Raw genomic sequence first — 13,281 nt, forward strand, 5'->3', positions numbered from 1 at the left:
TTCATAATAGATCTAATAGATCATGGCTCATAGAAAGTCAGTACTGGAAGAACCTTAGAGAATGGCACAGAATGTCAGAGCTGGGAGGGCCTTAGAACACAGAAAGTCAGAGTTGGAAGAGCCCTTAGAATAGAGAATGTCAGAGCTAGAAGGGACCTTAGAACATACAATATCAGAGTTGAAAGGGTTCTTAGAACACAGAATGTCAGAGCTAGGAAAAGCCTTGGAAGACAGAATGTCAGAGCTTTCTAGCTCTTATAGGATACCCAGAGTTCCATGAAGTCTAAAGAATTTACTGCAGAGACTTCAGTCTATTTTGAAGAGTGACTTCTCAGAACCAGTGTATAGGTTCTGGTTTTTGTTTTGCTTTTTGTTGTTGTTTTTTTTTTCTTTACAGACTTCACAGCAGAGTTAGAACCCCATCCTGGGTATTTTTCCCACCAGGGATCCAAGAGGGCCTCGTTCTAGCATTCTGGGTTCTCGTCTTGACAGAGGGCCTTCCGAAAGAAACGGTAGCGCTTCCTGTAGCTGTCCAGGTTTCGCTGCAGGCAGAGGACAAACTCCTTGTCACACCAGCAAATCTGCTTTTTACATTGGCTCCCCTCACCTGATAGGAAGCCAAAGACAAGGGAAACTTGGGATAGGCTCTGTCTACATTCTACTATTCTTACCCTCCCCATCAGCCTAAACACCCACCAACAGCACCATAGTCCCCAGCACCAGAGAGATTGATGCTTTCTGTTCCTGGCTTTGGGACCTGCTGCTTCAATAAATGCTTCTTCCATTGGTTAGACTCTCACTGAGAACACCCTCCATGTACCAGAGAAAACACCTCGTGGGCTTCTAAAGTTAGGGATAGCCAGGAACATAATAGCCTGTCTTTTCAAGTGGTAAATTCCTCATTACTGGTGATAGTCAAGCAGAGTCAAATGTCTTGTATTTCTGCAGTCCCCCAAAATCAATGCTCCATTTTCATATTTTGGGGAAAAGTTGTTGAGTTGTTTCAGTCATATTTGACTCTTCATTGGCCTCATTTTGGGATTTTCTTGGCAAAAATCCTTCTCCATCTCATTTTACAGATGAAGAAACTGAGGCAAACAAGATTAAGTGACTTGCCCAGGGTGACACAGCTAGTAAGTGTCTGAGGCCAGATTTGAACTCTAGCCTGGGAGCTCTATGCACTATGGTGACCTCTAGCAGCCCATTTGGGGAAACATCACCACTTAGGAATGGTGTAGCAAAGGCTCAGACTTTAGCCAGTGGATTGTATGACTCCACACAAGTCACTCACTTCCCTGGGCCTCAATTTCCTCATTTGTAAAATGAGGTCCTACTCGACCATCTCTGTGGTCCTTTCAAACTCTAAATCTATGTGCTGGCTAGGTGGTGTGGTGAATATACTACTGGGCCCGGAGTCAGGAATACCTGGTTCAAATTCCATCTCTAATACTTATTAGGTGGGTTATTATGGGCAAGTCGCTGACCTTTGAATTTTAGTCTCCCCATCTGTAACACCTGTAGTAACAACCATCTTCCAGGTTCAAATGAGATAGTCTGCAAAGTGCCTTATAATTCTTAAAGTACTAACAGTAGATACACCAGCTCTCATTATCACTGTGATCTTGGAGGTATCTTGGGTAGGCTTGGGAGGAGTCATGACCCACAGAGGATGGTGGGGGCACTTTGACCATGGGAAAATTGCCTAGCCTGGCTTTCCCAAAGTAGGCAGTTGAAGGGCATGTTTGCTCATCCTGTCCCCATCATCCCCAGCTAGGACGCAGAAGGGAAACGCTACTCTTAGAGCCCAGGAATGACATTAAATAACTTAAACAATGAGGCTTTAGACCTTTAAGGCACCTTAGAGGCCATCTAGTTCAAACCTCCTCAGTTTTCATATAGGGCAAGTGAGGCCCACAGAAAGGAAGTAGTTTACTTGGTGTGACAGGGCCAAAATTCAAACACTTCTCAGGCCTGTTTCTTCCCCTGCCAAATGAGAAGCTTGGATTACATGACCCTCCAAGTTTCCTTTCAGTTCTAAAACATTTTAGTCTGTAACCACATAGTTAGTCAGGGTCCAGATGAAGGTTAGGTCTTTGATGTAGGGAGGACTTGGCCCAGAAACTCACAGCACTGGATGTCCCCGTCAGTATAGTTGTAGTTGTACCTGTCCACAAGGACGTCACATTTCTGCTGCTTTAGTCGTTGGTAGCAGCAGTCGTGAATCTTGCAGCACCTGGGCAGGGAGAGAGGATGGTCCATGAGACACGAAGCATAGCAACACTCAGACTGTTGGCTTCCTCGAGCTTTCCCTCAATTATCCTCTTGCCACTGCCCACTGAACTTTGGGAGAGAGAAGGGACACCTTAGCCAATTGATTCCCTAGCCCTCGTAACAGAACTGGCTTTAGTTTCCCCATGGGGGAAAGGAAATGCATGTACTTATATGAAACTAATGCTTTTGCCCTATGCTTTGATATCAGAGAATAAAAATATCAGAATTTTAAGAGACCTTGGGACATAGAATGTCAGAGCTGGGAAGGTCCTTAGAACATTGAATACTTGACTTGGAAAAGGCCCTACAAGAGAGAATGGCAGAGCCGTATAAAGGAGGTTAGGAAGGTAGGAAACAGTCCCTCAATCAACTCAGATTAGAGGCTGTGGCTACTGCAAATCAGCCTTTTGTCCTGAGATATTGTTGTTTATTAAGAGGGCCATGATATCAGGAAGGTGATGCCATGACTTGCAAGTGAATTGGATTTAAGTGAGGGAGGGCTGTGCAAAGTCACCAGCCTCACCCTCTCCTCAGGAGCCATCTGGGTCCAGTGGCCAGATACAGATCAGGATGCCTAGAGATGGCTCGATCCCAAGATAGGAGCTCAGGAAGGGGGGTCCCATGTGGTACTCTCTTGTTTTGGGGCCTGGGCCATAGACCTTGTCCAGGTCACAAGGATCAGCCTAGTTAAGTGTGGAGAGGATCTTCACTAGTAGGAAGTCCAGAAGGTGATGAATTCCCATTAGACTGTGAACTCCTTGAAGGCAGAGACTGACTTTTGTCTTTCTTTGTATCCCCGTCTGCCTAGCACGGGGCCTGGCACATAATAGGTGCTTAATAAATGCTGACTGACTGAATTCTTTGGCCATACAAACCCTGAATTAAAGTTAAATTGGTCTGCTTGAGGACTGTAGGAGTCCTAGGAACTATAGAAATTCTCCTCCTGTGACGACTCCAAGATGAAATGGGTGAGGTCTTCAGAAAGGGGGTAGTTACCAGTCAGTTGCATCTTGGGGTTGACCTTTGCCCCCTGGTCCGCAGTGGCATCCATAGTTCAGATAGCTGAAGACAGCACTTTTTCCTGTTGCCTGTTTAATCATTTTACTTAGTTGCATCAGGCTCCCCTGGCTTGGGGCCATACTTCCTGGAAGAGAAGTGTTATGAGAATCAATCATAGAGATGGAAAACATTTAACTTGGGGAAGAGAAGGGTGGGAGAGGGATGTGGCATGAAATATTTTCAAGGGTCATTATGAGGAAAAGGGACTATATGTGGGCTATTTGTCCCCAGAGGACAGAACTATGAGCAGTGAAACTTATAAAGAGAAAATGTAGGCTTGATGTTAGGAAAAACTTCCTAATGGTTCCAGCTAGCCAAAATGAGAATGAGCTGCCTTGGAAAGTAGGCCTTCCCCTCCCTCGGGAGCTTTCCGCAAAAGCAGGATAACCATTTTTTGGAAATGGTACACATATGGGTGTATTCCTTTTTTTATTAATTTTTTTCAATCAAGAAATCTATTTTTCTCTGCCTCTATGCACCCCACTGGGAAAAAGAAAAGAAAAAAAATCCTTGCGATATATAGTCATAGTGATGCAAAACAAATGACTGTATTGGCCATTTCTAAAAATGGTATCATAATAGCCAGTCCTCATATTGCACTTTAGGACATTACTTAGGTCATCTCATTTGCTCCTTACAATCATCCTATTATTATCTTCATTTATAAATGAAGAAACTGAGGCAGACAAAGCTTAAGTGAGCTGCCCAGGGTCACACAGCTACTGTGTCTGAGTTGGAGTTGAACTTGAATTTTACTCTTTCAAAGTCCATTATACTACTTAGCTATTTATATGTCTCCTTCTGCCTCTTGAGGCCATCACCACTCTTTCAGGAGGTGGGCAGGATGCTGTGGTTCTCATTCAGATGGTACTAAATGCTACCAGATGACCATGGAGGTTTCCTAGTTCTGGTGTTCTAGGACTATATAAATGACCAAAATATTAATAATACTTAAAATGAGCTGCTGGGGCAGCTAGGGGGTGCCATAGTGCATAGAGTGTTGGGTCTGGAATGGGGAAGATTCATCTTCCTGAGTTCAAATCTAGCCTCAGAGACTTACTAGCTGTGTGACCCCCAAGCAAGCCACTTCACCCTGTTTGCCTCAGTTTCCCCATCTGTAAAATGAACTAGAGAAGGAAATGGCAAACCCCTCCAGTACCTTTGCCAAGGAAACCCCAAATGGAGTCAACTCCAAATAGGGCCATGAAGAGTCAGACATGACTGGAAAACAACTGAACAACAGTTGAGAGATAGAGAGGCAGTGTGGGGCAGTAGCTAAAGACCTGAACTTGAAGCTAAGAAGATCTGAGTTCAAATTCCCCATCTGACACTTTCTAGCTGTGTGATGCCAGGCAAGTCACCGAATCTCTCATGGTTCAAGGCAACTAAGACCATGTTGCAGGGCAGGAAGAGATCTGCAAGTGGAACCTGGGAGGTCCATAGACCAATAAAACCAAAAGTCCAGTCCCTGTCCCTGTCCCTGTCCCTATCCTAAGATGAAACATGGATGCTAAGTAGATTTCACGTAACAAAGGTCAATTCAACTCAGCAAACCCTTTGCTGAGTGCCTCCCATGTGGAAAACACTGGGCTGAATTCTAGAACTACCAAGTTTAGCTTAGTAGAGGGATACGAAATCTACAAAAATGGTTACATTCTACGTCATCTTGTGATAATTGCTTGAAGATGTACACCTGCTCCCTCTCCCCCGTCAAGTGCCACCTGAGAGAGGAAGATCTTTCCAGACCGGGGTGATAAGGGAAGGCCCCTTCTTGCATAAAGATAGAATTTGAGTTGGGCTTTAAAGTCTGATTAAGAAATGGAAATAAGGTCAGAAGAAAAATCAGGAATAACTGCTTAACTGAAAAGATCAAGAGGGTGCATAAGAGCATGATAGCCCTGTCTTTGCTTTGGCCAAGGTCACTGCCCAAGATTCCACAGCATGAGAGCTGTATCCCTGGGTACAAGTGACTGGTGTTTGGAATAGTGACAGTTGTTCACAGACAAAGGGGGGAAGAGGCATCACTGTTGGTGGCTCTGTAACACTGGAGGTATAAGTCCCCTAAGCCATGATTTATGTCCTGGCCACATGGGGTTCCCATCACAAGTGAGCCCTGGTCACACATATGCCCTGAATTTTCCCACTCCCTTATTGATGGTGTGGCAATCTGCGATAGAAGAGACTCCTTCTATGGTTGTATGGTTGGATTGCTCATGATTCTTATTTTCCTATTCTATTGAATTAAATTATTTTGCTTTGAACTGATGTTAGTCAATAACATTTATTACGTGCCTACTATGTGCCAGGCACAGTGCTACATGTTGTGGATAAAAAAGAGGCAAAGAACAGTTCTGTCCTCAAGGAACTCAAATCTAATGGGGGAGACGACAAGTAAATATATACAAACAAACTATATACAAGATAAATTGGAAATAATTAACACAGAGAAGGCATTGAGATTAAGAGGGGTTGGAGAAGGCTTCCTGGGATTTTAGTTGGGATTTAAAGGAAGCAGAGATGTAGAGGGAAAGCATTTCAGACATGGGGGGATGCCCAGTCAGAGAAAATGTCAGGAGCCAAGAGATGGAGTGCTTTATTTGTGTAACAGCCAGTAGGCCCATATCACTGGATTGAAGAATGAATGTTAAGGAATAAGATGGAAGAATACTGGAAAGGTAGGAGGGGGCTAAGTAATGAGGTGATCCTGGAGGTGATAGGGAGACACAGGAGTTTATTGAGTAGAGGGGAGACATGATGGGGCCTGCAATTTAGGAAAATCACTTTAGTGCTGAATGGAAGATGGATTAGAGTAGGGAGAGACTTGAAGAAGTCAGACCCCCTGGGCAGCCAGGTGGCGCAGTTAGTAGAGCACCAGCCCTAGAGCCAGGAGGACCTGAGTTCAAATCGGACCTCAGACACTTGACACACTTACTAGCTGTGTGACCTTGGATAAGTACTTAACCCCAATTGCCCTGCCTTCCCCCCTAAAAAAAGTCAGATGCCACTACCCAAAAGAAAAGCTGACAGATTTGAAGTAATGAGTGGCAGTGTCAGAGGAGAGAAGGAGGCTTATTCAAGAGATGTTGCAAAGGTGAAATACACCAAGTAATGGTGGCTTCCATCTTGCATCCATGGGGCTAGCAGGAGGTGGTAGCTCTGACTGGTCCTTTCCTCTTGGGATAAGACTGGCCTGGAAGGCAGTTGGGGAGAGAAGAAGGGACTGGAACACCTACCAGCTCTTAGTGCCAGATCCTTTCTGATAGACCTTACTCACCTGAGGTAATGAGCACAATCCACAGCAGTACCAGCTGCATGGTCCAAGACAGTCTTGGTATGGTCAGTCTGGGCTGTCTCCAAGCTGGATGGCTGAGTCGTATGAACTACAGGTCAGGGAACACCTGGTTCAGTGGCCCTGTGACCTTGTCCTGATGGGAGCTAGAAAAAGTCAAGGAAGAAAACCAGGTTATGAGAGTTTGGCCCAGATTGGAAGGCAGAAGCTTCCTTGCTAGCTGTGTGACCTTGGGCAGATCATGATACCTGACTCAATTTCCTCAACCTCCATTTAAAAAGGGAGCTTAGCTCAGAACTGATTTCTCACTGGGCACCTCGGACTTCTCCATCATGCCTCCTCCCCAGTCTGTGACTCCCTTCCTCCCCTCCAGTTTTCAGCTTCCTTTTGTGTGTTGTCTTCTCTGATTAGATTGTAAGCTTCTTAAGGGCAGGCACTTTTCCTTCCTTCCTTCCTTCCTTCCTTCCTTCCTTCCTTCCTTCCTTCCTTCCTTCCCTCTTTCTCTCTCTTTCTCTTCCTTCCTTCCTTCTTGTTTTCCTTCCTTCTCTCTCTCTCTCTCTCTCTCTCTCTCTCTCTCTCTCTCTCTCTCTCTTCCCCTCTCTCCCTCCCTCCCTCCCTCTCTTCCTTCCTTCCTTCCCTCTTTCTCTCTCTTTCTCTTCCTTCCTTCCTTCTTGTTTTCCTTCCTTCCTTCTCTCTCTCTCTCTCTCTCTCTCTCTCTCTCTCTCTCCCCCCTCCCTCCCTCCCTCCCTTTCTTCCTTCCTTCCTTCCTTCCCTCTTTCTCTCTCTTTCTCTTCCTTCCTTCCTTCTTGTTTTCCTTCCTTCCTTCCTTCTCTCTCTCTCTCTCTCTCCCTCCATCCCTCTCTTCCTTCCTTCCTTCCTTTCCATCCTTAGGGCTTAGCACAGCACCTGGTACATAGTAGGTGCTTCATAATGTTTATTGATTGTTGACCATGTGTAAAATGGGAGTAACACCTGCCTGCTGGGTTATCATGAGGCTCATACGGGATAATACCCATAAAGCGCTGTGTAAACCTTAAGGTGCTACCTAACCACTTGTTGTTATTTTGCTGTCCACGATCTTCCTTTTCCTGTGGCCCAGCCAAGCTTCTTCAAGGGTTCATAGACGCTTGGGATACAGGAGCCTGATTGGATTTCCCAGGACAGCTTTCACTTCCAGAAGAGAAAACATACTTTTCACAGACTATGAGAAAAGAGCTCCATCTGCCGTATGGTGTGTCGCCACAGGTTAGGGTTCTAAAAGTATGTTCAGTTCAGTAATGATCATGGCAAGTATTTTTATTTATGCTTTAAAGCTTAGAAAATACTTTGCATAGATTTTCTCATTGGATCCTTACAATGTCCCTATGAGGTAGATGCTGTTATTGCCACTCCTACTTTACAGATGAGGAAACTGAGGCTGAGGGGAAGGGCCTTTGCCTCGGGTCACACAGCCTAAGCTGGACTTGCACAATTCAAACGCAGATTTTCTCCTATATCGTACTGAGGGCATCAGAAGCCTGGGAGACCACCTTGCCTCCATGGACGTAGCAAGAGGTGGTAGCTCTGGCTGGTCCTTTGTGGCAGAGGAGACATAGCATCAGATTTTTAAGTCAGAGAACCTGGATATCAATTCCTGCTTTGCCACTTATGCATGTGACCTTGAGCAGGTCCCTTCCCCTCACTGGACCTCAGTTTTCTTGTCTGTTGAGGAACCAGGGTAAAGTCGTATGAAGGCCTGGAGAGAGAGGACTTGGATTCAAATCCTGTCACTTATCATTTGTGTGATTTTAGGCAAGTCGCTTAACTTCTCTTGGTGTCAGTTTACTTTTTTGTAAAGTGAGGAGATTAGACAAGATGAACTCTATGGTCCCTTTAGGCTCTAAACCTATGATCTTACAAAGGAGTCGGCTGAAATGATCTCTAAGCATCATCCAATTCTAAAATCTTATGATCCAATGACTGAATGGATGAGGAAATGGAAGGGGGTGGCATGGCCTGCTGGAGAGCTGCTAAGTTAGAGCACTAGAACCTGAGCAATTGGAGATGTAACCGTTCAGAGATCCTGGGGCTGTCTTGAACAAATGGAGAATTGGGGCACAGGCACCATACTAATGGGCGAGAGGAACGAGGGATAGAAGGACAAAGGATTGAAGGGCTGGAGAGATGGAAGAAAGGGGAAAAGGAAGAGGGTTTCAAAGGAGCCAGGAGTTGGGAGTGGGGGAAGATAAAGAATTGTTTGGTGATCCAAAGGCATCTTCTGATCATGCTCCCCTGGTGTCCACCAAACCTTTGACATAAAACTATAAACTTCTCGGCTCTGCTGGTTATGGTGCTTTACAACAGGCTGTTGCCTACATTTCTTGCTTTCTTTTACATGACACCCCTTTATACTCTCTAAATTCATTGGACCATAGGTCTAGAGCTGGAAGGCACCTTGGAACACAGAATGTTAGGATTCAGGGAGCCTTGGAGGCTTCTTAGCCCAGTCCCTTCATTTTTACAGAAAATGAAGCACAGGGAGGTTAAATATTCCCAGGATAATAGACCTTACAGAGCTGGAATGGACCTCAGAGGACATTTAGGCAAGCCTCCTCATTTTCCAAATGAAGCTAAGTGAGGTGCTTAAGATGAAAGAAGTAGGAGGTTCTGAGACAGGATTGGAACCCAGGCCCTCTGACTCATGGCAGAGATGGTGGTGGTGATGGTGGCAGCAGCAGCAGCAGCATCCGTACTGCGGTATCTAACACACAACATTCCAGCCACTCTGGACTATAGCTAAGCCTTGACTGGTGGGCATAATGAAACCCCCTGATGTAGCCTCATGATTGAAATTCACACTGCATCTCTCCATTGGGTTGGTACCAATGACTATATTCTAAGTAACTGTAGCTTTTAATAGCTTGCATTCAAATATATGAGACCACTTCACTGCATTCATTATTTTCTCCAGTCAGGACCTAGTTGTAGTGTAGTACCTGCCTGGGCGTATGGATTCAGACCTTTCCTTGTGCACTCCCTCTTCCCTCCATCTCAGAAAACTCTGATTTTTAACATTTTTGTGTGTGTGTCCTGGACCCCCTAGGCAATCTGGTGGAGCCTGGGGATTTCTCTGAGTGCTGCTTTTAAATGCAAAAATTAAAATGCAAAGCATTACAAAGAAAACCAATTGGAAGGAAATTAGCAAAATTCTTTTTTAAAAAAAGTTCTTGCTTTGTGACCCTGGGCAAGTCACTTCACCCAGATTGCCTCCAAAACAAAAACAAAAAGAAACAAACAAATTAAGAGCTTGGACCTGAAGTTAGGAACCTATTTTAGAGTCTCATCTCTAGCTTCCTTCAAGGCTTTACTCAGCTGCTGTTTCTCTGGTAAAATGATGCCCCCAATATTCCCTCTCCCCCTCTTCAAGTTACCTTAAATTTACGTAACAATGTGACTGTATGTTGTATTATTCCCTCAGTGGAATGTGAGCTGTTTAAGGGAAAAGCCCACTCATTTTCATTTCTGTATCCCTATCTGGATCTAGCATAATGCCTGCCATGTGGTAAACACCTAATAAATGCCAGTTGAATTGTTGAATCAAACCCTGAGCAAACCCTGAACAAATACAAAGCTCTTAGCCCCTTTTAGCCCATATGTCATTCACTCTGATCTCTAGGAAGGAAGAGCAGCCCCTGATGACCCCATTGTGCCAATGGAACAAGAACTAATGAGAGATGGTGACTATCTAGTCATTAGGGCTGCTGTCAGGGAAATGGAATGAGCCTGGGAGTGATTCTTCTCTCTCCTTTCCCCCATGGTGCAGAGCAGACCCAAGAACAGAACAGAATTCTCTCACCTTCGAGGTTCTCCTTCCCCAGATGTTGAGGCTGGAGACTGGTGGCCCACAGCTCCGAAAACTCCTCCAGGTGGTGGCCAGCTCCCTTTGCAGTCACTGTTCTGACCTTCTCACTGTCTCAGCTGTTTGATCCCACCCTGGGCCCCTCCTTGGCAACCAAGGAAGCCTGCTCTTTCTCCTTTCTCTGGGAGACTTTTTGATGAGCAAGAGTAGTTGTATTACAGAAATGAGAAGGATGAGGGAATTTCCAGATTCCTCTGGGATCAGGAGTGTTGTGAACAGAAACAGAACTGGCCCATGGCCCAGGCTAGCCCTAGAAGCACTGTGCTGGCCTCAGAGAGTCATGGTTAAGAACAGGGAAGGACAAGAAGGTCAGAGCTGGGATGGGGGGCAGGGTAGGTGGAGGCGGGGTGGTGGTGGGCCCCTGAAGTTTAGAACACAGAATATTAGGGAATTAGGGAATGCTAGAGCTGAGAGGGATCTTAGAACCCAGAATGTCAGAGCTGAGAGAGCCCTTAGAGCACAGAACATCAGAGATGGGAGGGCCCTTAGAACGCAGGATTTCAAGAGCTAGAAAGGACCTTGTAAGATGGAAGGTCAGAGCCAGAAGGGACTTTGGAATATAGGATGTCAGAGCTAGAGAGAGAATGTCTAGTTCATCCCTTTCATTTAAACATTTTTTTGTTATTTTGTAAATCTCCTTTTTATTGGTATCTTTTGTTTTTACATCACCTTCATTCTTAAATATATCCCTCTCCCTCCCTTACCAGTGAGCCATGTTTTATAAGATGAAAAAGCAAAAGAAGTAAAAAAAGGTCAGCAAACCCAACCAGAATATTAATTGTGCCTGACAGTTTGCACAATATCCCACACCCATGGCCCCACACCTCTGTGAATAGTGCAGAGAGGTGTCCTGACTCAGTTCTTTTCAGGGCCAAGCTCATTCATTATCAATTATAGTTTTATATTTGTTTTTTTTTTAACATCGATGTCACTGGAACTATTTTATATGTTGGTTTCCCAGTTCATATTTTATTTTGCATCAGGTCATATATCTTGCCAGCCTTCTCTGAATTCTGCATAGTCTTTATTTTGTATTGTGCAGAAATATTCCATTGTAATCCCATACCACAGTTTGTTTAGCCAGCCATCCAAGTCACAGGAATCTACTTTGTTTCAAGTTCTTTGTTACTAAGGAAAGTGCTGCCATGGATAGTTTGGTGTTTAGGGACTCTCTCTTTTTACCATTGACCCCCTTGATGTATATACCTAGCTGCTGGAGTCTCTGAATCAAAAAGTATGGATATTTTTGTTAACATTTTAACACAATAATAACTTTAACGTACTGTTTTAAAGCTTGCAAAGTACTATATATACACGTACACATATATAGTATATATTATATATATTGCATGTATATGTATGTATTCCCAAAGCACTTCCCAGAGCCTAAGCACTTAATTTTCTAGAAGAAGCTGCTGTAGCCCAAGAAAGGAAATGACTTGCTTGAAGTCAAACAGCTGTTTGGAAGCATCAGGACGAGGACTAGGAGCCAGTTTTCTTGATTCTAAGCCCAGCACTTTTTCTCTCCCATTTTACAACATTTCCCAAAATTCTGTTCCACCGAGAGAGAAATCAGTTCCAACATCCTCAAAGTTCTTCTCTGGCTTTGTCAATGGCCCATCCATGCCCAACACACTCTGAAGCCTCCTCCACCTTCTTTAAACTTGTCAGAGAAGTCTCTTCCAATTCAGAGATGCTTTACAGGTAGGGTTCAGGGTGGTGGGAGTGGTGGTGATAGCCGGGTCTTCTCCTACCTTTTTATTCTCATCTTCCTGGTATTGACAACCCTGATATCTGTAAAAAATAGAAATAAAAACAAAACAAAAAAAGCGTGACTGGGGAGTGTTGAGAGTTCTCTGACAAATTTCTGAAGGCTCCCTGTGAATCCTGGGAGCTGTCAAATCTACCCTGTCCCAGAGTACCAAGCCCCAATGGCCAGCCTGAAAGACATACCCTTTTTGCTCTTGTGAAGCAGGAAGCACATCTCCGTGTGCATGTAGGCTGATAGTTGGCAACTTTGTTACTTGGGGTAACTGAATCAGTTCATGGACAATGAATGGCTCACCATCATGGCCAATGTGGACAAACATGCCTTGTTTTGAAAGCCAGGGGTTATAGTAGAAGACTTGGAGTCAACAGAGCTGAGTTTGAGATCTGGCTCTGGGGACCTGGTGGATCCATGACTTCAGGCCAATCACCTAAGCTGTCTCAGCTTTAATCTATTCTTCTGCAAAATGAGGATCATGCATTATTTGGTTTTGAATGCTTATTGCATGCCTGAGAGAGATACAAAGTTTAGATAAGAGGAAACAGATTACAATCTAACCCGAGGAGAAGTCAAGTACACAGGTGTCTATACAGATGCGGATATTAGAAAAGTGTAAGACAAAGCACTATATGAGGAAAAAAACTTACTGACTGGAGCAATCAGGGCAGGCCTCCTGGATGAGGTGGCATTTGAATTGGGTTTTATGGGATAAATGGGAATTGGACAGAGGAAGAGATGGATGGGAGAACAGTGCAGGCAGAGGGAAAAAACGCAAAACAAAGGCACTGAGGTGAGAAAGCGCAGGTGTTTTCATGTCACAGAGAACAGTACAGTTTGGGGAATAGACTGTGTGGAGAGGAGTATAAGAAGGCTGTAAAGTGAGAGCCAGATTTGGAGTCAGGAAGACTGATCATCTAATTCCTTAGCACCTTGAAGGGAGTTCTTCATTTAAAAAAAATTATCAGTTCCAAATTCTCTCTCACCTTCCACCTCTCT

At 44.5% G+C, this 13,281-nt stretch overlaps 1 protein-coding gene across 1 annotated transcript; it reads right to left on the reverse strand.

The window, feature by feature from the left end:
- Nucleotides 1-454: 454 nt before the first annotated feature.
- Nucleotides 455-10,544, reverse strand: LOC118839505 (group IID secretory phospholipase A2-like). Its single transcript, XM_036746974.1, has 5 exons — nucleotides 10,455-10,544; nucleotides 6,605-6,765; nucleotides 3,268-3,415; nucleotides 2,127-2,233; nucleotides 455-607 (listed from the first exon to the last, which is right to left on the reverse strand). Exons 2-5 carry the CDS (start codon nucleotides 6,642-6,644, stop codon nucleotides 465-467), a joined length of 438 nt encoding a protein of 145 aa, XP_036602869.1. The 5' UTR covers nucleotides 6,645-6,765; nucleotides 10,455-10,544; the 3' UTR covers nucleotides 455-464.
- Between the last annotated feature and the right edge of the window lie 2,737 nt (nucleotides 10,545-13,281).

This window comes from Trichosurus vulpecula, chromosome 2, assembly GCF_011100635.1.
Source record: "Trichosurus vulpecula isolate mTriVul1 chromosome 2, mTriVul1.pri, whole genome shotgun sequence".
NCBI classification, from domain to species: Eukaryota; Metazoa; Chordata; class Mammalia; order Diprotodontia; family Phalangeridae; genus Trichosurus; species Trichosurus vulpecula.

Coding starts and splice junctions, on each gene's coding strand:
- LOC118839505 (XM_036746974.1), bottom strand. CDS start 6,644: ATGCAGCTGGTACTGCTGTGGATTGTGCTCATTACCTCAG. Junction 2,234..3,267: donor CCCCAAGATGCAACTGACTG/GTAACTACCCCC, acceptor CTCCCTGCCCAG/GTGCTGCAAGATTCACGACT. Junction 608..2,126: donor TGACGGGGACATCCAGTGCT/GTGAGTTTCTGG, acceptor GCTTCCTATCAG/GTGAGGGGAGCCAATGTAAA.